A 23,633-nucleotide genomic window follows, 5' to 3' on the forward strand; every position below is an offset into this window, starting at 1 on the left:
AGGTGAATATGGCCTCAACCTAGTCCGAGTTTTATCTTTCCCCTCTTGCGTACCTAAATCTCGGGACGAGATTTTCTTAAGGGGGGGAGATTGTCACAACCCAAGGAAAAAAAGGAAAAAAAATAAAAATCCCCGACGGGCCCACTTGTCAGCCTCTCCCTCTCCTCCTCTGTTCTGCCGCGTCGCGCCGCACGTGTCGTCGTCGCCGGCCATCCTCGCGAGACGTGCCACGTGCCGGCCATCTTCGCGTTCCATGCCGCCGCTTCGCTCTTCCCTCGCCCCCTCTCCTTATCCGCGTCGAGCCCGGCCCGTTCCCCTTCAAACCCTAGCCGAATTCGCCCCCAAATCTGCCATTGTTGCCGCCGGCCGAGCTCCCGTCGTCGCCGATTCGCCACCCTCGGTGATCGGTAGCTCGATTCCGCGCGGGGAGAGCTTCTTCCCCCTTCCCTCGCTCGGTTCCACCGCTAACCCGGCCCCTTCCCCTCCTCTGCAGGGCCGCTGGCGAGCCCCTTCGCCCGCCGCCGCTCATCGTCGTCGCGCCGCCCCTCTGCTGCCGCTCTTCGCCTGCATCACCGCTGGTGAGCTTCGCCATCACCTAGGGCACGCCATGCGCCCTCGCCCCGAGCCCCTCCAGCCTCGCTCCGCCGCGCCGCCGTTCGCCGACGCTGCCGCGTCGCGCACGCGCGCGCGTGGGCGCGCCCAGGCACGGGGTCAAGGCAGGCCTTGGCCTTGACCCAGCCTGGTGGTGCCGCCGGCCCCCTGGGCCCACCTGTCGGTGGCCAGGGTGGCTGCCTGGGGTGTACCTAGCAATTTTAGCTAGGGTTTCTTTAGGATTATTTGAGCAGCAATCTTGCAAAATCCATAGAAATTCATGTATAGCTCCAAAAATTATGAAACTTGTTTTGTTGGTTTCCTATAGCTGAGATCTACTTAGGAAAAATATTGTTGTGCATGTTACTTTGCAGTAGATTTATCTATAGGTTTATCTTGCAAAAGTGAGTTTAATGCTTGGTTATTTGTGTACTGCTCGAAAAATGCCAAACCAAATTTTGTTAGACTCTTTATGAGGTGTAGTTTTTAGTGGAGCAACTTTTTCACATGATTCCTTGCTATTTAACAAATATTTAGCTTGTTTTCTTATACTTTGTCTGAAAATGGTTTAATAGAGGAATTTGCGCTGGAAAGTGGTAAAATGGCAAAACCAATTTTATTAGCCTTGTGTTCCTGCCTAGTTTCCATGATAATTTTCTTGGATTTGTTTAGTTTAGTTTGCATTCCTTTTCTGTTTTATCTTGCTTAGGGTAGCTGAAAATTGATCTATTTATGATTTCTTATAGGAAAATGCTTTTACTGCACAACCAATTTTCATGAGTTCCTTGTTTGGTTCCCTGCATGCTCAAATTATTTCATGATTTATGCTTGTTGTTTAGTTCATTTCTTAATTCGTGCATCGCATTCATGCATTATAGTGACCGAGCCGTCGGAGAACGAACCCGTGGAGCCCGCCGAGTCCGTCGAGCCTGAACCCGGAATCCCGTTCGTGGTCGAGCCCGAAGTTAACCCAGGCAAGCAGCTAAGCATATTCCTTGCACCTGTCTAATTTGATTTAGTTTAGCTATTCCACTCGGGTATTGTGGGCTAAATATGTGTAGTAGGTATGTATTGCATTTTTGTACCTCCTTTGATGCACTATCCTTCCTTGAATTGTTTAACCATGTCCTTGCCACATGTTAGCTAGTTAATTACTTAATCTGACTAGATGCTTAGCCCTGCTTAGAATACTCATATTGCTTTCTTGAAAGAAATGGTTTGGAGTAGCACACATACCTGTTTCTTGATCGCACTTGAGCTGGGGCAAGTAGAAGTTGGTAGTATCGAGATTCGAGCGGAATAGTAGGGCCTAGAGAATGAAGTCACATGGGCATAGTCCGCTTGGATCGATTAAGGACCGAGTGGACGACGTCGGTTTTGAGCACCTTTCCGTGCTACCACATATCCAATATAATGGAACGGATGAGCCAATTACCTTCTTTGACTTTATCATTGGGGCCCGGTCCCAGATGCGTAGCCAAGGGCTATGTAGGGAGGCTTAGTGTGTCCCCGGGTGGAACTATGTATAGGAAAGTTTAGAGATGTCCCCGGTGGAACTAAGTCTCCATGCGCAAGCTGGGCGTACCCTCAACGGTCGAGCCTTGTTGGGAACGGTTGATGTGAGTACCCCCTTGCCCGGCGTGATCGGTTGGGTGAGTCGCATGGTCCTCGCGTCGTGTGGGTAAAGTAGTACACCCTTGCAAGGATTTAATCAATTCGAATTGCCGCGCTCTCGGTTATGAGCAAGCTCTTTAACCCATGAACTCCTCATAGAATATCGTTTGTGATGGGAATGGTTCATGTTACAGCTATGATCAGTTATAGATTATGTTACTTTCTTAATCAACTAAAAGTGTTTGGGGTTGGGCAAGATTAATTAATTCTGATAGGTGATAGTGTAGAGAGCTAGTGCTTATGCAATAATTACTTAACCTTAAAGCGGTTACTTGAGCCTTGCATGATCCTTGTTTATTTAATCGCGTAAGTCTTGCGGAGTACCTTTTGTACTCAGGGTGCTTTCTAAACCTAGTTGCAGGTGAGCCGGAAGTGGTGTACGGCCACTTCTACCCTGTTGATCCAAACGCGGGGGAAGAGTAGGTCGTGGTGGCTGTAATGATGTCTTTGAGCAAGACGTCATTACTTTAGTAAGTTTTTATCGTAGTTGAGCTTCGTGAGAACATGTAAGTGCAATAAACTTTGTGTTTCTGTTTAATATGACTTTCGTGAGCCCAAGGCTTGTAAGTGAAGTTTGAAACCCACCTATATTGAACTTGTAATATTAAGTTGTGAACTCTGATAATATAAAACTGCTCTTTGTGGAATATTGGCGATGTATTCGATTGTAAACGGTATGTGCATATGCTGATTCTGGGCGTATGTTGGAGCACATACCGGGACTACCGGATTTGATATTGTTTTGGATGAATGACGTGTTGGTTATTCGTGTCTCTAGATGTGGGATAACACGTGGCACACTCTCTGGCAAGCACGTGTTAACTCTCATCTGGATGATAATGACCGGCGGTTCATTTAAAATAATATCAAATTGGGCGGTTCTCACAACGGGTATTAGAGCTAAGGTTTCATGAAGTGAACCTAAAATTGGCTTAGTGGGTTGAGAGTCAAATAAAATTTGACTACTTGCACTAAGATTTACTTTGGTTAAAAATTTGAACTTAAGGTAAAATGCTAACTTTCTTCCTTTGTCTTAGAGCTAATTCTTTCTTACTGCTTCACTCATTTAATTAAGATATGCTTAACCCCTCTTGTCTTCATGAGTAGCGAAAGCGTAGGAAAACCCTTTCACCTGCTGGAAACCTTTTAAGCCTTTTACCGGAGTTGAGAGGGTGGGAATCACCCATTGCCCTGAGCGCAGTTACTGTAGCATTACTGAGGGTGGGAAACCTTTTAAGCCTTTTACTGTAGCATTACTGTAGCAATTTAGCTTCTAATTGCAGCCTAATTAGGTTCATTAGATTCGTCTCGCCATTTACAGACAGCAGTCGCAATGCGTTTTTTATTTCGTCTAGATTTAAGTCTCTATGCATGCAGGTGCCGGAATTTTTTTTTGGAATTTGGTATTTTGCAACCAAACGGGCTCGGTCAAGTTGCCTGCCCTGAAGGCTGGGAGCTAGGGAATTTATAGGGGATGTGACAGAAACATTCCTTTAAGTTGTGGCAATAACCGAAGCATAAGTGGTCTGCACTCTGCAGAACAAGTTCTATGCGATGGCTGTTGCAGGGGCGGGCCCAGGATTTCAAACCTGGGTATTCAAAATCTTGAAGAGCAATTTTTCAACAACCTAAATTCTAGTTTTTTTTGCGAAAAAGGATGCAACCATGTATTAGATGAAAGTAAGCATAGTACATCCCTTTCTTGTGGAAAGGACCCTGATGAAACACAAAATTACAACAAGGCCCAACCAACCGCGACTGTTCTTCTTCGTCGAAACTGGGAGCCGTCGGTCTTCCGAACGCAGCGAAGCGCACCACAGCAACCAACCACCATCCGCAGCCATCCAGAACGAGGAACGGACACCAAATAAAAGACTGCAAGATATCCTCGATAGTAGCCCATCAACCGTCGGAACCATCGAACTGGAGCAACCCCTCGCCTCCTCGTGCCCAGTCGCCGCAGACCGCCGCACCAGCAACACAGAAGTGCCCAAAAGCAAACCCAACAAAGACAAAGACAGAAGAACCAAAACCACCACCGACAACGGCCAGCGGTGAACTCCTGTACAAGGCAAACTCCCAGACCCGACGCCAGCACCAGAGCACACACCGACGAAGGAGAGAGAAGTCTGGAGTACCTTATTCCACAGAAGCGACGCCAGCTCCCTTATCCAAACGCCGTCGGGAAACCCTAGCTCCGCCACCATCGCCGGCGACGAGCGAACCCTAGGACTAGAAACTAGCTATCCTATACTAGTCCGCACGTCGATTCCCCCGTCCCCCTTCCTCTCCGACAGCGTAAGCCACCGGAGAGGAGGAGGGACGGCGGAACCGCGCCGGAAGAAGCTCCGCCTCGCGCTTCGCCTTTGTCGCCCGCACAGCACTGTTGGGGAGATGAGGACGGACGCGAGAGGAATGCTGCCCTCATTGGTAACCTAAATTCTAGTTTTTAGCATGTCAAATTGATTATAGCATAGCTTATGCAACTGGCATACAAGTTAGGTTAAGAAGCATAACTAAATTTTTGAACAACCACAAACTTAGAGCATCTCTCCAGCAATCCCCCAATAATCCTTTCCCGATAACTGGTATCGGGAGATGTCCCTATACAAGTTTTAAGATTATTGAGGGACTTGTTTTTGCAGTCTCCCAATAACTTTCTCCCAATCCAACTATTTTATTGGGAGAGTCACAACTCTCTCTTTATTTAGGGAGAGTTGGGGTGAATTATTGAGTTGTTCCAATAATTATTGGAAGAAGAGAAAGATTTTGGGAGACTGCTGGAGAACTATTTTCTTATCTAGTCTACTAATATGGTAGTTGGATTGAGGATTGAAAGACTACTGGAGATGCTCTTAGAAATAGAAGGAAGAAGAGCAAACCACTGGCTGATGCCCTGTCGTTGTGCGCTTGTCGATGAGCTGCTGCTCACCGCCGCAGAGGCGCAGCGCCCCTGCAGGCCCTCACCCTGCACGCTGCACGCACACGTGCTGGCGCGCTCAGCCTCCACCGGACATTGTGGAGGCGCGGCACCCCTGCATGGATGCGCGGCTGCCGCAGAGGTGCGGACTCAGCCGCCGCCGACCAACGTGGAGGCGTGGCGCACCTGCAGGCCCAACGTGTGCACGCGCGGCTGCCGCCGGCCGCCGCGGAGGCGGACTTGGCCACCGCTGGCTGCCATTCACTGCTCGGTAATGCCCGCCGCCGCCGTGTATTCAACGATGGGAGCTGGGGGCAGGGGCATGGCCACATGGGGAGCAGCTGGGCTCTTGGTGGACCTGGTGTAAAATTGGGCCATTCTGGGCAGTCGTGTAAGAGAGGAGGGAGATGGAGACAGTACTATTTTAGGGCCGGAAGAAAGGAGGTTGACAATCTGTTACGTATCTTTTTCATATTTTGAATACCTAGAAAGGTATATACTATCTATATATAAAAAATTGCTCAAAATAAAGGGTATTCAACTGAATACCCTTGAATTAAGATAGGCCCGCCCCTGGGCTGTTGGCTGATGTTCGGTTGCCTGATAAAGTGATAATGCTAAACATATTGACACTGGCAGTGCTGATGAATGCGCACAAGCTTGCCTTAGTAATTGTTAACTGTTCTTGCTATGTATATATTCCTACAATGATAGATGTTCATCTTTTTCTCCACTGCCCATTTGCACAAAGTTGCTGGTCCACCATCGGACTTAATGTGGGGCACACTGACCCCTTCCCCACGCTGAAATATTTGAGAACTCAACTAAATGTTCCACTTTTCATGGAAGTAATCATTTTGTTGAGTTGGAGTATATGGATGCAACGAAATGATTGTATTTTCAAAGGAATTCAGCCGAATCATCATAATTGTCGAAGCCATTTCATCAAGGAGTTCACCCTAGTTATTCTAAGGGCAAAGTTAGTATAAAAGAACATATGTCTTCATGGCTAGAAGGTCTTGTGTAATTTTTCTGATCTTTTTCGTTTCCTTTTATGTATCCTAATAGCTCCTTGCTGTATAAACTTTTGTTTACTTTAATATATAACCAGCAGGGGCACCACCCCTCCTGTTTCTAAAAAAAAATTATAGATGCAATGTTTGGGGAACTCTGAATTGCTCAATGTTGCACAAAAGTAAAATAGAAGTACCGGCGAAGGAACTCTTTACCTTCGGCTCCTTGCCGAAGAGTTGGAAATATCAAAACATGAGATGGGAATTTTAACTATTGGGTTGGTGACTGCTGCGACCATTCTTATAGCAACTCCAAAAGACTCTCTATATCCATCCTAATTGTTAGAAATAGAGATTTTGATAAAAAAAAATAGCCTCTAAGAACTTCTCTAAGTGGTTATCCGAATATAGCCATCATCTATTCCGGATTTCTCGCTAGCCAAAGATAGATAGCGAAAATAGCTCTCTAGAGTGTATACAAGATATGGAAAAGTTGTTGGAGAATGAAAATGTATAAAGAGTGATTTTTTATGTACATGACTCTCCAAATGATAATTTAGATAGTGAAATTCAGAAAAACTCTTAGAGATGCTCTTACACTGTGTTTATTTGCTACAGCTACCATGTTTATCAGGAGAAAGAGAAGGCACAGCTGGTGAAGTTGGTCTTGCCCACTGTACGCGGCCATTGCTAAAGATGTCTATCTGAAGGTAACAAAATTTAACAATCAAAGAATCATTTCTAATACTTCTTATATTATAATCAAAGGTACCTCGCTCTTGGTATCACATCTCTTGGAGCTGTGTATTTGTTTCTGCTACTGCCGATATGGTCGTCCTCAGCCGCCAACGGTGACAGCTAGGGGTGCAAATTGATCTTTAGTGCACCTCCAGCCCTTTTTAATTTAAAATTTGATACTAGTTTTCTAAAAGAAGATATGATTTTGAATGAGTTGGAGATACAATTAAGAGTCACTAATGAATCCCTTAGTGACAGTGAAACTTTTCACTTGTCGCAAATTGGTTTCCGCGACGCCACACTGATTGTGAAAATTTTATTTCTTTTTGACACCATACCACAGTATATATCCTGGATTCACACCCGTCCAATACTCTGTGCAATTTTTTTACTTTGTCAATGCTGGATGCCTCGTTCCTATCGAAAATTCTCTCTTTGTCGATAAAAAGCAGACAGAGACGGCTGCACATGGTCACGTCCGTGACGCGGCAGGGGCGGAGGCTGGTTTTTTTTTTTCTCCTCATCAAGTTGTCGTCATCATCATCTTCTTCTTTTGAAAGGGCCATCATCTTCTTCTTAGGCAGGCTACAACACGGGAAACCTCCTAACTCGAGTCCACCCTATATGCGCCAGCCACCGTATTCAGTTCGTAATAATTGTTTTATGAGGGAGATTGGCCAACATGATTGGCAGAGCAGCACCACAAGTTTGGCGCCTTCACGGGCTACAGCCCACAGGTCACCATCTGTCCATCCAAATCCATATCATCCAGAAATGGTGCTTTCAGCCACAAAATTTATCCTTTGCACCTCTTAATTAGTACCTACTTAATGTTCTTTACAGTAAACGAGCATCCCAACTAGGGGGGGTTTGAAGTTCCAATATTGGCGTATATTTTGAAGGAGTAATGCTATGCATACGCTAGCGGATTGTTGCTGGATTTTATATATTTTTATATCTGAAAAAGTAAGATATATATGATCAGTTCTCTAGTCTAGATTAACTAGAGCGCAACTAGATATAAAAATAAGTCTATTTCAAGCAGAGGTTTTACATTTCTATAGCAAATTAATTTCAGTCAAGGCATCGCATCAACCTATAAATAAAACTTAGAAAAACATATGAAAAAAAATCATCTGCGATATGTTTTGTCCCTAGCGAGTTTTTACACTTCGTAGTATAGAACATACAAGTATATTAAACATATGCATTATAAATGTATAGCAATCATAACAGTGTTTTAGATCTTTTCAGTTAGAGTTGTAGGGTAAGTACTGCTGTACCTTCAAATCTAGCATGGGTTACTTTACTGACTTTGTATAGTACGTGTACATCTTATCTTATAGTCCTAGGGAGATACCGGCGTATGTATACCAAGAGGTATAAATAAAAGAAAACAGTAACAGCAAGCTCTCTAGCTAGGATTCAAAGATTCTATAATTTCCAACATGCCACTGTGAAATTCTCACCAGAAAAAAAGTGACTGAAAAGACGGATAAAAATCAGTTCCGGACGCAAGAAGGGGAACGTCCCGGTCCGCAGCCCATCTTAGACCGCCGGTATCTTTCCACCCGACGTGCCGGCGACGACGAGGTTGCAGGATTCGGGATTCCCATCACCCTTCCACCTCGCTGGTGATGCGGACCCGTCCCCCCGCACTAGTTGATCACGGCCAAGAAAACACGGCCGCCCGGGGGAGGCCGCGTTTGGAACCTTCGCTAACCCTCCTGTCACCGCATCGCCTGCGCCCACATCAACCTGCCGCAACTTGCAAGGAGCTAGGTCGATTAGTTTACGCAGCCATTACCACCACTACGCAACACTGCGTTTGGTTCGTCGCCGACGATCCCAGCCGTCCGTCGCGTCCACGCCAAGCCATCCACGGACCGGCCGGCGGCTGGCATCTGCGTTGAGCTGGGAGGAGACGCAAAGCTGGGAGCAGGAGCTGGCGGGCGGGCCCAGGGTTGGAACGCCGTCTTCCAACCTTGCAAACTGGGCGCCACATGAAAGCGACCATCGGCTTCACTGGTGGATCGTGCCGGCCGAGCAGACTTGATTCGAAACGGATTCACGTGTCGTATAAAAATGGCGTCGTAGACACTCCTCGATGCTAAAGGTTTCATATCAGGGCACCGTCGCGCGCTGACCGGCTGCTTTCAGCTCGATCTGGAAGGTTCCGGGATGAAGAGGCAATGGAGCCACCCGTCGGTCGCGCTCCCGCTCCTCGTCGCGCTGTTCTTGCTGCTCACGTTCCGGTGCTCCCTGCGCCACTCCCAGGCTCCTAGCCGCGGCGCCGACGCGCCGGCCGTCGACGCCACGCTCGCGGAGCTAGCGGCCGTAGACCCGGCGGCGGCGGCGGTGCTGCGGGACGCCGAGGCGCTGCTCGAGGGGAACCTGACGCGGGCGCCCCCGGAGCACCGTGACGCCGCGGTGCGCGCCCTGTGCGGCTGGCTCGGCGGGCAGCGGTTCGACCCGGGCGTGATGGCGGAGCTCGTGGACCTCATCAAGGGGCCCATCGACCGGTACGCCGGGGCGGGGCGGGAGCGGGACGAGGAGGGCCGCCGGCCGTACGCGTCGTGCGCCGTGGTGGGCAACAGCGGCGTCCTGCTGGCGCGGGAGCACGGCGCGCTCATCGACGGCCACGACCTGGTGGTCCGGCTCAACAACGCGCCCGCGGGGGAGGAGGGCAGCTGGCTCGCGCGCCACGTGGGCGCCCGGACCGGCCTCGCGTTCCTCAACAGCAACGTGCTGAGCCGGTGCGCGGCGCGCGGCGGCTGCCGGCGCTGCCGCGCCTACGGCGACCGCGTACCCATCCTCACGTACATGTGCAGCGCCGCGCACTTCGTGGAGCACGCGGTGTGCAGCGCCCCGGCCGGAGCGGCGGCGGCGGCGCCGGTGATCGTGACGGACCCGCGGCTCGACGCGCTGTGCGCGCGGCTGGTCAAGTACTACTCGCTGCGCCGGTTCGTGCGGGAGACGGGGCGGCCGGCGGCGGAGTGGGGTACGCGGCACGAGGAGAGCATGTTCCACTACTCGTCGGGGATGCAGGCGGTGGTGGCCGCCACGGGGGTGTGCGGGCGCGTGTCCGTGTTCGGGTTCGGCAAGGACCCCGGCGCGCGGCACCACTACCACACGCTGCAGCGGGGCGAGCTGGAGCTGCACGACTACGAGGCCGAGTACGAGTTCTACCGGGAACTCGAGGCCCGGCCGGAGGCGATACCCTTCCTCCGGGACTCCGGCTTCAGGCTGCCGCCGGTTGTGGTCTACAGATGATGATACAACGGGCCTGTCGGTGGAGTGTCCAACAAGCGATGGTGAAGAGATTCAGTGTTTTTGTACTAATTGTTAGTCAAGCATAGTGTTTAGGTAACATATACACGATTTTTCGTTGGAAGGGTATACATGGACCTAAATGGGACGATATATTTCTTACGATATGCATGTTTTCTCTTTGAACTGAAGTGATACCAATTGGTATCCAAGTTTACAACCACATGAAGTAATTGTTCATAATAGCGAGTATAGTTTAAAAAAAATCCCCATTTGATACTGATAAAGTTGATGCTTCCTTATTTAACATTGAAAATTTTCAACTTCCCTATTTGATACCGAGTTGAACTTTTATTCCATATTTGACACTTCTGTCCAATACCGTCAGTTATCTAATATGAAGCGTAACTTATGGGCTTTCTTCTCTCTTTTCTTACTAAAACAACTATCAAATTACCTCCGAAAGTCATGATATTTTTATAATATAAATAATAGTTGTGAGTCCATTTTTTACAAAAACACATATACATCATTTAACATCTTAAAATTAAAATTCACCAAAATAGGCTACAATTGAAGATTACCTAAACTTTTAGGGCACAACATTACTTTCATAAAAATATGAATATATATATAATAATCCTATTATGGTATGAAATAATTTGTAAAAGTATTTTCAATCATAATTTACTTTGATAATCTTGAATCATTTTTTGTATTAACTTTTGTTAAAGAGGTTCAGATGTTCTTTGTAACCTATGATATAAAGTATTTTTATGAATTATTTTGCCCCCTATAGGAATACTAGATATTTCTGCGTAATTGTTGGTTAGTATTTTTGTACCTTAAAATGCATATGATTTTCAAAAGTAGCCTACTTAAGTGAATTTTAGTTTTAAGTTTTTAAATATAACTATGTATTTTACATAAAATAAGTTCATCTCCATTTATTTGTTGTATCCTTATAAAAAGTTTTCATGAATTTTAGAGGTGATTTGATAGTTGTTTTAGCGGCACCGACGTTGCCACAAGCATCGATGCGCCTATCGATAGCGGCGTTGATGCTCCCATCTCTAAGGACATCGATCCATCCTTTAGCAGGGAAGTCGATTCGCACACATGCGGCTGGGCATGTTCCTTCCACGATGGAGGACTAGATGGGTACCATTGTTGGTGTAAGACACTCTTCGGGGCGAAGAGGTCACAACAGCTCGGGTAACAGAAGGTGAAGTCCTTAAAGAAATAGCAAAGGTCGTAATAGAAGCACAAAAATCAAAGCGACAGCATTTGCTCTCAGTTTCATAATGAATTCTACAGTTACAGGGGGTATTTATAGCCCAGAAACTCAACTACCCCTGGACAAAATTCCTTTACTGCCCCCCAACCGCCAGCATCTCGGAATATTCCCTGGGCAAAAACGTAATAATACAACACTCGGCACAACTTAGTGGAATTACAGCTGTATACTCCGTACAGAGTTCCGACAATGGGGCCGCCTTGCTTCGTGCCTCTTCGCAACCGAGGGTCTTCGTTGCTTCGGCGAAGGAGCCGCCGGAATCGCCTCGCCGTTTGTCTCTTCGGCCCGTGCGCCGTCCCTTCGCCTCGCTTGCTGCCTCTTCGCTTCTCTTCGGGCGGCTTCGAGCAACTCCGGCCTTCGCTCGGCTTACTTCGCAATTTGTCCTCCTCGCTCGCCGCCGAACGCTTTCGCCGATGGCCTTCGCTGTGCAGCGAAGGTGGCGTCCCCAACAACCATGATTGTGTGCCTACCTAAGAAGGACTGGGAGGTGGACACGCCTTCAGGCTATCACCTTTGCAAAGAGGTCAATCGTTCCCATTATGGTTCCAAGAGTAGGACTGCTTCCGGTAGCTCAACGAATAGCTTTGAGGCCAATTGTTCCCATTCTGGTTAAAGAGTAGTACGGCTTCTGCTAGCTCAGTGGACAGCTTGTCCAACAGGAGTAGAGCCAAGATTCGCTTCAAGCCTCGCGTTGCCGCAATCTGCCAACCACAACCCTAGCGGCCCTTGGTCTGCTCAGCTCAAGCTAGCTGATGATCCTCTATCTGAGCACTGCAAGGCAGCTGCTCAGTTATGTGCAGCGAGCCTTCTACTACCGAAGGCCTTGGCGAGCTGCGGGATGATCCTGAAATCAAGCTCCCACAACATTCCTTGACTTCTTAAATATGTTATCCCTAATCTTGAGTCCAATAAATACTAGATTTGCATATATATTAATTCAATAAAAATTTAGAAATCTGGTGTTTTTTTTGTGATTTTGGATCATAGTAATTGCCAATGAGTTTGTTGGATCTGAAATTGTATCCCCCTAAATTTGATTAACTGAATCTGGTTGAACAACCTCCCTAATTTGGACTTGCCAATACAATGCAAGTCTCATTGTTTTTTCATGTTTCAGATTTGTTAAAGGCAACAACGATTCTCCTTACTACCACTCTATGATGCACTACATGGACTCAAATGGTTTCATTATGGAAATTCCTTTTAAGTTCATCCTAAAGCTTAATCCAGAGCTTGCCACTACCATCAGCAATCCGAAAAGGTGAGACCTCTCGCTCGGATCATAGGCTCCATACTTTCTTTCAAGTATTTTTAATATTTATTTTTTGTTGACCTGAAATTTGTTCCCATATTCGTTTGAACATTAGTTTGTAGTAGAACTCAGATGCTTCTATGCTATAAATAAAAGTTTATGCAAGTACATACTCCCTCCGCCCTGTTATGTAGACTGTTATAGCTTTTGTTCAACATAATAAAGAGATGGAAAAAAAAATACACATATTTCCATCATTACTTCTTCGTTTGATTAACTAATTGCAAGATTATGGATTGGCTATTGGTTGCGGCACCAAAATCTAGGAGATCTCCATTTCTTTTATTACTTCCTAGCCCACCAGAATTAATTGGGGAGAGATAAATTGGACCCAGTCAATCTTAAAATGCCTTATATATTTGGGTACAAATTTTAAACTTTCTAATACCTTAAAATTTCAGAACAGAGAGCGTATGGATCAATATTCACCATTTGAAGGCTAGAATTGAAGCGTTCCAGATGGTTTGGAATTGCAGATATTTTTGACTGGCAATGATGGCTGACACATGGACCGCCTCTATTGCTCAGGGGAGTGGGTTTGTGAAGGTAGCCAGCATGGCAAATTAAAGATCAGACGGTAAATATAATTTTTGCTGTTGTGGACCCACGGATGACCGCGAGGGCGGCGCGCTGCTCGTCTCGTCCGTTCCGGCCTTGACGCCAATCTCTTTTTTTTTCTTCGCCGAGAACGGTTGAGCTGCTCACTGATCGATCACTCGCGTACCATGCAGTGCCAGGGTGTGGCTTTCGGTACTGGACCGACCTGGCGGCAGCGGCGGCTCCGTACTGTACCTGCTGGGTCACCACTCCCGTTCTCCTCCTCATCCTCCCTCCCTTGCCAGCTACAAGAAGCCTACAAGTATGGGTGGGCAAATTACCCGAAGCCCGAGCCCGAAAAACTCAAACCCGAACTTGAAAAATCTAAGCCCGAAAAACCCGAACGTTAATTCGGGTTTCAACCCACGGTGCCCGAAATTATTACAGGTAATTCGGGTTTCAAGTTACGATACCCGAACTACTCAAAAAACCCGAACAACTTCCAAGTCCAAATATTTTTAGTGTCAGCCCAGCCCAACAAGCCGGCAAGGCCCACCGGGATCGAGTAAAATTGCCCTGCCGGCCTGCTCGAGTCTCACCCACACCCTAGCACCCCCGTACCCCTGGCCACCCCCCACGCACGCACCCACCCCAGTCCGGCGGCAGCAGCCCCCAGCGGCCCAGCCTGGCAGCCTCCGACTCCCGAGCCCTGCCCGAACGGCGAACGCCGTCTCTCCCCTCCACCTCCGCCGTCCACTCCCTCCGCTCGGCTCATTCATCCAGTCGGCGCCTCCGCCCTCCGCTCCCTCCACCTCTACCTTTGCGGCTTTGCGACCTCGCGTCGACGACCTCCGACCTCAGGCTCCAGCACATGAAGTAGGCAAGCGTGTGCGCGGCAGCGGCCCAACCCGGCGAGGTGGCAACCCCTCTCGAGCTCGTCGCCGGCTCTCCACAGCTCCTCTCTCCGACGAGCGGCGCAGCTGCTAGAGGCCTGGAGCTCCTCCAAGGCTCCAAGTCAGATGCGATCTGTTGCTATTTCAGCTCATGTGTATTTGATCTATCGATTTGTGCAAGATTTGTTCTGATTTGTGCCTAATGTAGCCAATTTTCTCTGCATCTGTGTCATGATTTTATCTCCTGCAATTGAAATCGGGCTGTACGGTAAACCCGAGCCCGATACCCGACTATTCGGGTTCTACTTATTTTGGAGGCTCATCGGGTTATATTTTTTAAAACCCAAACTTTTTAAAACCCGAAAAACCCGACCCAAAATTATCGGGTTACCTGAATGCCCAGCCCTACCTACAAGCCGGCGGCAAGCACCGCGGTGGCCAAGCGAGCCGCGAGCGGCAAGGCAGTGGTGGGCTGCCTCTCCGCCGCACTCGGGCTTGTCTTCTTCTACGTCTCTGTCGTCAGCGGGCCGGCTGCCGATGGATCCTTCCCCTCCTCAGCCACCTTACCGTATTGATGGCCATTCGGGCCGCCGGACCGACCTAGCCCAACCTGGACCGAGCTCGGGCATGAATGGATCGGGCTAGGCCCGGCATGAATAGGCTAACGGGCCGGGCTGGAATGCCCGTCGTGCCACACCCTCAGTCCAAGCACAAGCCACGGGTCTGTTTCGAGCCATGCCAGTCCGGTCCGACACGGGATTTTGTCGTGCCCGTGCCAGCCGAACCTGTGCGCTGCAGTCAGAGGGAGGCCGCCGCACCTGCTGGTCTCGCGCATGCCGGCACCCTCGCGCCTGCTGCCCTATTTGCTCGCACCTCCCGCTGCGCCTGCCGTCGCCGCGGCCTCCAGCGTGCTGCTGCAGCCCTCGCGCGCACTGGCAACCGCGCTGCCGACGCTGACCACCGACCGCCCCGGCCCTCGCGCGCCCGGCCGCCGCGGCCTCCCTCGCGTCGCGGATGCCGCGACCTCTCTCTCTTCCCGCCGGCCGCCGCGGTCTCCCTCGTGCCACCGCGGCCTCTCGTGCTGCCGCGGCCTCCTGCTCTCCGCCGCAGCCCGCGCGCTGCCGTGGCCTCTTGCTTGCCTCTGCCGACCACCGTGTCCTCCTGCTTGCCATTGCGGCCCGCACGTCACTATGGCCGGAGCACCTTCTCCACCTCCCGCGAGCTGCCGGGGCTCGGAAGGGTGAGGGAGGCGGAGGACGCCGTGCACGTGTGATTCGTGAGCGGTCTGTCTCCAGGGCCGGCTCATGATTTTCAAGGGTCCCAGGACGAGCCAGACGTTATGGGCCTTTAGGACAAATATTTTTCATTTGAGATGATAATTTAAATGAAGATAGAAATTCTAATAATATATGTGATTCAAGAAGAATAATGTCAATATTACAAACTGTAGTAATTTATTTGGAATGTGTATGTGCCTAGCAATTAAAAAAAAAAGTTGAGAACCCTAACAATTAGAAAATTAAACTTACAGCTCATTACCTGCAACCTGCTAGAGCACTAGTGCTAGCGCCTGGCAACAGATACTCGCACGGCCACGCCGCCGCGGGCTGCGCGCGTGTGCGTGAGTGCCTCGGACACTCAGACTCTAGTATCTGCTATCGGTGTCCAGTCATCTTGAGAAGGAGAACACCCGGCGCCGGGCCCAGACGAAAGCAGATGAAAACAAAATGCCAAATCCCGATTTGCGATCGTGGCGTGGAAGAGCAGAAGTCTGGAAGACCTGCGTGTCTGGTTGCATGCCTGTATACTCCGAGTTGGGCCAAGTAGCCTATTCCCAGCGGGCGGTTTCATCTCACTATTTCCAGTATTGCCACATCATCTAAAATACCATAAAACCATAGATGAAACAACCCCTACATGCAAGATTTCAATTTTGGTATTTCCTATGTGCTTACTGCATTTAATTGTAAGACACATAATTACTTGGAAACAGTGTATGTGGGGTTCCGTCCATATAAAACTGCTTCCATTTCTCTCTTCTTTAAATCATTGTCATGTCATCCAAATTGCGTATGTAGCACCCTATTTATGAAACACCATGAAACCTTTCTACATATACCTTGCTACCTACTACATACTAGATTTTGAGCCCCCTGCCTGCCCTCCCCCTTAAGCCGGCCCTGTCTATCTCTCTAATTCGTGACCAACGGATAAGGTTTGGGGTCTTGTGTGACCGTGGGGAGAGGAGCCAAGCTGGCCGGGATTATTCTTGTATGGGCCGAAGTGATGGGTAGATGTAACGGGCTATTTAGGGCCATACTCTAAAATTCGGGTCGGGCTGTGCCGCCCGTCGTGCCATGGTTGCGACCCAAGCCCGGCACGAAGTACCGGGCTGGGCCGGCCCAAGCACGATGAACATTGGGCCATGCCGTGCTTGGGCCGAGCCAAAAAATCGTGCCTCGTGTCGAGCTGTCGGGCTGTCAGACTTCGGGCTTTTTGTACATACTAGTAGAGATGCAGTACCACAAGTACGTGCTTAAAAATAATATGAGATTCAAAATTGATATAACAAAGCAAAGTCTACTAAAACAATTAAATTCTGTTAAAACAACTAAATTATTTTTTTATTAAAAATGTAACAATCAACTCCTATTCTAAATCTAATCTAATCTAGGTTCTTTTAAAAAGTTTCTTCAGTTTTGATTTCTTGAAGATTCTCGCAGCATCTTATGTGTTCGTACACATATTCAATGTGGATTTATAGCATCAACACCCAACACATGGTACTTCATGGACCTTCTTTATCGCTTCAGCTCGATCGCCGCACATTTGATGCCATCACGCAAAGTAGGGTCTGTACATATGCCAACTCTGACATCTGTAATAGAAAGCCAAAACTGTTGATGGAGTAACATATATTTGTTATCTAGGATATTAGACCCTAAACATTGCATTGCTTCTGACTGTCGTATGTGTTTGTGATGTCACTGAAAGGAGAATGACCGGCCAATGTACGGGACACTAAAATGCATTTAAATCATATCAGAATAGTCTGGGTAATTATTTCCCTATCGAGTAAGATAAACCCTTTTGAACTTTTAAAAGAATATGAGTCAGGCAAATTTGCTAGACTACAGTGTACCAGACCTAAGCTTGCAGTGCATTATACATATCAGAAATCAACAGATTCATTTAAGGCTCTAAAAAATTATAATATGTGCTTGATAATAATAATAATAATAATAATAATAATAATAATAATAATAATAATAATAATAATAATGAGGAGGAGGAGGAGCAGTGGTGGCGTGGACAGCAGCCGGGGATGGGGAGAGGCGGCACGCTGGGACGGAGCGGAGGAGCGGACGGGAGCCGGACACGGGGAGGGACGGCGACGTACGGGAGGGGCGTGATGTTTTTGGAAGTAAACCATGGGAAGAGGAGGCGCGACTATTTTAGGAAGGAAATCACGGGAGGGGTGCGATGTTTTTGGAAGGAAACCATGAGAAGGGAAGCTCGCTAAAATCAAGCGCTGTTTTTTTTGGAAGGAAACCACGGGAGGAGTGCGATGTTTTTGGAAGGAAACCACGAGAAGGGAGCTCATTGAAATCAAGCGATGTTTTTGGAAGGAAACCTCCCGTGTGCGATGTTTTTAGAAGAAAACCACGGGAAGGGGAACTCGTTGAAATCAAGCCGTGTTTTTTTTGGAATAAAACCACGAGAGGGGTGCGATGTTTTTGGAAGGAAATCACGGGAAGGGGAGCTCGTTGAAAGCAAGCGCTGTTTTTGGAAGTAAACCACGGGAGGAGTGCGGTGTTTTTGGAAGGAAACCATGGGAAGGGGAGCTCGCTGAATCAAGCTCTATTTTTGGAAGGAAACCACGAGAAGGGGAGATTGCTGAAATCAAGCGCTGCGCGGGGGCGGTGGGTACATGCCGGCGGGTAAACATGAGCACGGTGACAAAAAAGTTTCATTTTGGGTGGAATCATTTTCCCTGATGCTGTTTTTTCGGTCCACTCTGATTCTGTCAAGCACCTAGTCCTTCCATGTGGGCCTTAAAGAGGTATTTTGTGAGAGGGATGTGTGGGTTAATGTAGGTAAAAAATATTCTCAATTTTTTTATCCTTTATAGTATAAGATAAGATATACTCACCATTCAAGATGCTTCTGTCGTGGTTGTCGTCGAACACGTCCACAGCGGCGCCGAGAAAATCTGTACTTCCCCGCCCTCCCCTTATTCCTCCTGTGGTCGGAGTCGCGGGTGCTGCCGCAAATGATGTGTTGCATACATGTGTAGTGTACCTGCGCATCGCCTAATAGACAGTCTAAAGCAATGATACATCATCTTAAGATAATTTAATGAACAACTTCTACAATAAATTGTCTTTTTAGTTGCTTCGTAATAGTACTATATGTCTTAATTTATGTAATGAAAAAAAATATTATGAGTATCATGACAAAATCTACTCATACAATTGTGAGAAACGATCTCACAGTCCTTAATTTTAGCTTATGAAACGGTTGTTTTGCGAAACAACTATTTTGTTCTCTTTTCTTCCCTCTTTCCTCCACATCATTGAAAATTATAAACGTGGAACTGCATAAGATAACTTATGAGACTATTGATATGTAGCACTGTACTTACTAAAGAGCACCACCGATATGTGCGCGGCGGTAAGCAAGAAATTTTTTTCCAAAACATGGATAGGATTCACGTCCAAATGATGAGACACTGCTCGCTGGGCTGATCATTGCCCCTGTGGCCCTGTGGGCCAAAATCTACCAGCCCACAGCTAGCTTACTGTTTCTGAGGTCCCGGCAGTGGGCCCAGCCCAACAGTACTATTCCTATTGTTTCTGTCTCATCCGTCGGCACCTCAAACGCATCTATACTATTATAAAAGTTGAAACTTTCAAATACATTTTCCACCAAAATAAAACCTACTCACTCTCTCACAAAGCACTCTAGATGGCCCACATGTAAGGCCTGGATGATTGACAGGGGACCTGGCAGACCGAAAATCATCGTCGCTTGAGTTCAATCGGCCGAAAAAAAAAGTTTTTCGACACCCAGGTGTTCTCTACCCGCCCTCCGTGTAGACGCGTGAATCTCGCCTGACAGGGGCTTTGCGATTGCCTTCTTTGGTTCTGGCGTGTGACAGGCCCAACAAATCAGGGATTGCCTTCTTTCGTTCTAGCTTGTGACACGCGGTGCCTGGCCCGCCGTCGCCCCAGATCCTCGCCGTGCGCGCTCGCCGCCCACGTTGGCCCCTGCTCCGGACGGCCATCGTCCGCGCGCGCCGACGTTCACGGCTACAGACGGCACTCGACCGCTGCTCTGCCGTCGCCCCTGATCCTCGCCCTGCGCGCTCGCCGCGCATGTTGACGGCTATCTCGAGGGCCGCTGCTCCGACGTTCACCGTGTCTGACGGCTATCCCGAGGGCCGTTGCTCCGACGGCCACGGCCAACGGCCATCGATCCCGACGGACGTGGCTCCTGAGTCCTGATGGCCATCGATCCCGACGGCCGCTGTTTGGAAGGTAAACCATACTCCTGAATTTTGTTTTTATGTTTCTTTTGCATGTTCTGATCACCGTTTGAATTTGCAAGAAGCCTGCATGTTTGGTTGGGCGCCGCAGGGAAGGGTGCTGTAGATGCGCGACACGTTTGATTGGCAGTCGTTGAGAAAGGGTGCCCTAGACGTCGCGAGCAGGCCAAACGCCAGACGACCATGCTCTACGCCGAGTCGCCGACGACGCTCCCGGACGAGGCGACCACGCCAACGACCACGGTCTATGTCGATGGCGCGCCACGACTACAAGGACCAGCGTATTCCGCTTGGGGATGTAACCAACACGCTGAATCAAGATGTTGCTCCTAAAAAAAAAGGACAAGAGTTCTTGGAGACGGTGAGTGCCACAACATTAGTTGATTCAATTCCAGTATCTAGAAAATAAATTCTTTACCCTACATATTATCAAATAGATATGTGTGCACGTCTGTTTCCTAGATGATGATCTAAGAAACGTTAGGCATCAAAAAGCTAGAGATCGTTATGCAAATATACCGCCAGATAAGAAGGCAGAACTTAATGCAAAGAAAAGGGAAAACTATCATCGAAGGAAGACAGAGAAGCAATCTGTAGGTTCGTTACATGTTGCTACATAATTTAGGAAAGTTATATGCCACAAAAAATATTGTGTGATAGATAAATTGTGGAAGTTATTAATGCCAGCATTGACGGATACACCCCAGTCGGCATTATTACATGCTGATGATGGAATTCCATGTTTGATGGATACACCTCAGTCTATGGCATGTTATAGGACTATCAGGCACCCCACTTTCGGTACTGCTGCATATGGATGGAATTGCAGTTTTCAATGGAACTGCTGGTGTTGGTGGAAGTGAGTAGGTACACGTGCCCATGAATCAACATGAAACTGGTTTGTTTAATGATTACGGTTAACTGATATATATGTATAGATTTCAATGTGCTTTCGATGTTACCCCATGTTTGAATGTTGCAACCCACTATATATCCAATTTAGATAATTTTAAGATGCTATGGCATGGTCATAGGACTATCAGACACCCCCCCATTAGGCTTTGTTGCATGTGTGGATGTAACTGTTTTGAATGGAACTGCCGGTTCTGGTGCAACAGAACAATCACACATGCCCATGAATCAGTATGACACTGGTTTGTCCAATGATTACAGTTAATTTATAATATGTATACATTTCAACTTGGGTTGTGCCAGTGCACAGATATCCTATCAAGCTACTGGGGCAAATGATTCATTAGATTGGTTTCGTCGCAATGATTCATATACACGAACCTTTTGCACCGGTAGAAATCTTGCTGTGACCAACACAAGCACCGTGAAAACAGGTATAATGAAGTGGTTATTATTTCTTGCATCCCATGTTATTTCTTGCATTCCATGTTATCTTTTTTTTTTGTTGTGACAGATAATGCTGCCACAGTCTCGCCTGGTAGTGCAAGAAAGCAGGATAAAAGAGAGAGGGAGCGAATTAGGTTTGCAACAATGTCCATTGAGAAAAAGACTGAAAGGAATGCCAAAAAAAGAGAAAAATACAAAAGTACGAGAAGTGAAAAGATAATCAGAACTAATGAAAGAGGATGTGAGGAGAACAATTGTTTGGCAGGTAGAACATGGTCCTACCAGTTTTTGCTTATAGGCTGGATATATTATTTTGTCAAGAACTATAGTTTTAGCCTACAATTTCAGTTGAACAAAAAAATGTGGATCGAGAGGATCTGTTTGACTCGGGACTATGGGAACCAGATGATCCAATGCATGGAGTTGAAGGTATGATTATTGCTTTTAGCAGGCCTATCTAATACAATTTGATAATTTATGATTAATGAATAATTAAGTGATTTGTTGTTTGTTATAATTTAATAGAAAATGATTTAGATGAGCTGAACCCTGAGGATTATAGACCTACTAATATAGAGGACGATGAAACACGCGTATTTCATCAACAGGGTTAGTTACTAATATGAATGAACTCACTAATATTAATACATATTTGTTGATTATAATAAACAATCCCTTATATCACTATATACCGGCAGATTTCCAGTACGAGTATGCTGCGGATGCTGATATTGGGTATAAATATTTGGATTCATATGATGCAGTGTACAAGGATCTTCCAAAGAAACACCATGTTCTGAAAAAAAAGTAAAAAACTGTCAATTCTGCCATGCAAAGAGGTTCCCAGGTGAAGGGCCTGCCTTCTGTTGCAAAGAGCTTGCGGATATATTAACATCTACTGTTGTAGGTTATCATACCTTTCTATTCTTGCGGCACGTTGCATTTTTTATAGGACAAGAAGGCTAGAGTTATAATGATAGTTGATCCTTCACCTGTGCGTGAAAGCGCTGCATATAACCACCTCTTATTTTACTATCTTCCTCGGATATAAAAGGTTGGAAAAACATTTCATCGTTCCATGGAGGAAGTAGATTCCATATGGAACGACGACATTTATGATTGGCATCCCATATTCCTTTTTTTATTCCTAAAAAGCTTGACGGGTAATACTTTTTTTTATTCCTAACATCCTTTTTTACCTCAATAAATTGAAATGTGAAATATTTTGACTTGATAACTTTAAACATTCATGTAATATTTTTAAATATAATTGTTCTTTAAACACGTGCCGCACCTCCACTAGTCAAGAAAAAAAAGGAGAAAAACTGATGGAATAATTTTCTTCCTTTCATTGCACTTTTGTAGACTCCTAGTTACCACATGTTATTTAAACATCAATGGTAAATAAAAGTCTTTTTTTTGAATGGCAAATAAGGAATTGCCCCCTTTCGATCAGCTACAGCCTACAAGTCTGAAACAGACATGTTCATCACGAAGATTCTCTTCTGTAGGAGTTCAGAGCGCTGGAACTTACCAAGTTCATGCGTCTCAGTTGCAAGAAGTAGCCCATCAACATTCAGCAATGAAAGACCTAACATACGCACGTCCCGATGAGATCTGACCTCTGAGATTACTACGTACCCAACAAAATTTCCAACATCCCTATCACCAGATGTAACGACAGACACGGCAGGAAACAAATAACGAGAAGAGAACAAGATATCAGGCTATCATTTTAGCATGATATGGATCTCAGGTGCATGCAGAAGTCTTTGGCTGGTTAACAGCTCGAGAAACAGGCCTTTCTCCTTTGGCAGCATCCGTCTGCATGGATTCGCACCAAATTCACGGGAATGGGGACGGACCTAAACATGTCAGCTGATTTCAGGATGTGAACACCCAGACTTTTGCTGTAGCATGACTCTTGGAGTGTAGCGTAACAGGACAGCAAGGGCATCCATGCCTATCGGCTATCGCCATAGGAATAAACGATGCGCCCAGGTTTAAACTAAGCGTCTAAGCTGCTACCACATGATGTAACCTGAAATTGAAAATTTCTCAAGAACTGAAGAATGTACAAACCAGACAAGTGCTTTTACATTATTCTTAGTCCACATTCAAAACTCAATACACGGAACCAGATAAGACGTTAGAAATGGTTGATTGAAATTATTCTTATTTCTGTTCAGATTGACAGTTCAGGATAACACGATGGTGCTAACTGACAGCACAATGTATTATACTATCTGCTAGTAAAACATATATGGAGTAGTTTTCTCCTGTAGTACTTTAAAGTCAAAGCCACATGGCTGATGGGACTTGCAATCTGTTACCTTTTCCTGAAAGAATAGAAAAACACTGATGCTATCATTGAAGCATCAACTATGCTACCAAAGCCCAAAGGTTTTATCACCCACTAATATGGTGCGTTTGAATTTGTTTTTTCCGGCAGGTTCAGCATGGTTAGAAGATTTTAGCCGA

General features: G+C 46.9%; 1 protein-coding gene across 1 annotated transcript; it reads left to right on the top strand.

Moving 5' to 3' along the window:
* The first annotated feature begins 9,078 nt into the window (after positions 1-9,078).
* On the top strand, positions 9,079-10,507 carry LOC120683381 (sialyltransferase-like protein 3). Its single transcript, XM_039965459.1, has one exon. It carries the CDS (start codon positions 9,118-9,120, stop codon positions 10,207-10,209), a length of 1,092 nt encoding a protein of 363 aa, XP_039821393.1. The 5' UTR covers positions 9,079-9,117; the 3' UTR covers positions 10,210-10,507.
* The last annotated feature ends 13,126 nt before the right edge of the window (positions 10,508-23,633 follow it).

Source organism: Panicum virgatum, chromosome 7N (assembly GCF_016808335.1).
Source record: "Panicum virgatum strain AP13 chromosome 7N, P.virgatum_v5, whole genome shotgun sequence".
Classification (NCBI taxonomy): Eukaryota; Viridiplantae; Streptophyta; class Magnoliopsida; order Poales; family Poaceae; genus Panicum; species Panicum virgatum.

Excerpts from the sequence above, each read along its gene's own strand:
- LOC120683381 (XM_039965459.1), top strand. The coding sequence starts at position 9,118 with ATGAAGAGGCAATGGAGCCACCCGTCGGTCGCGCTCCCGCTCCTCGTC.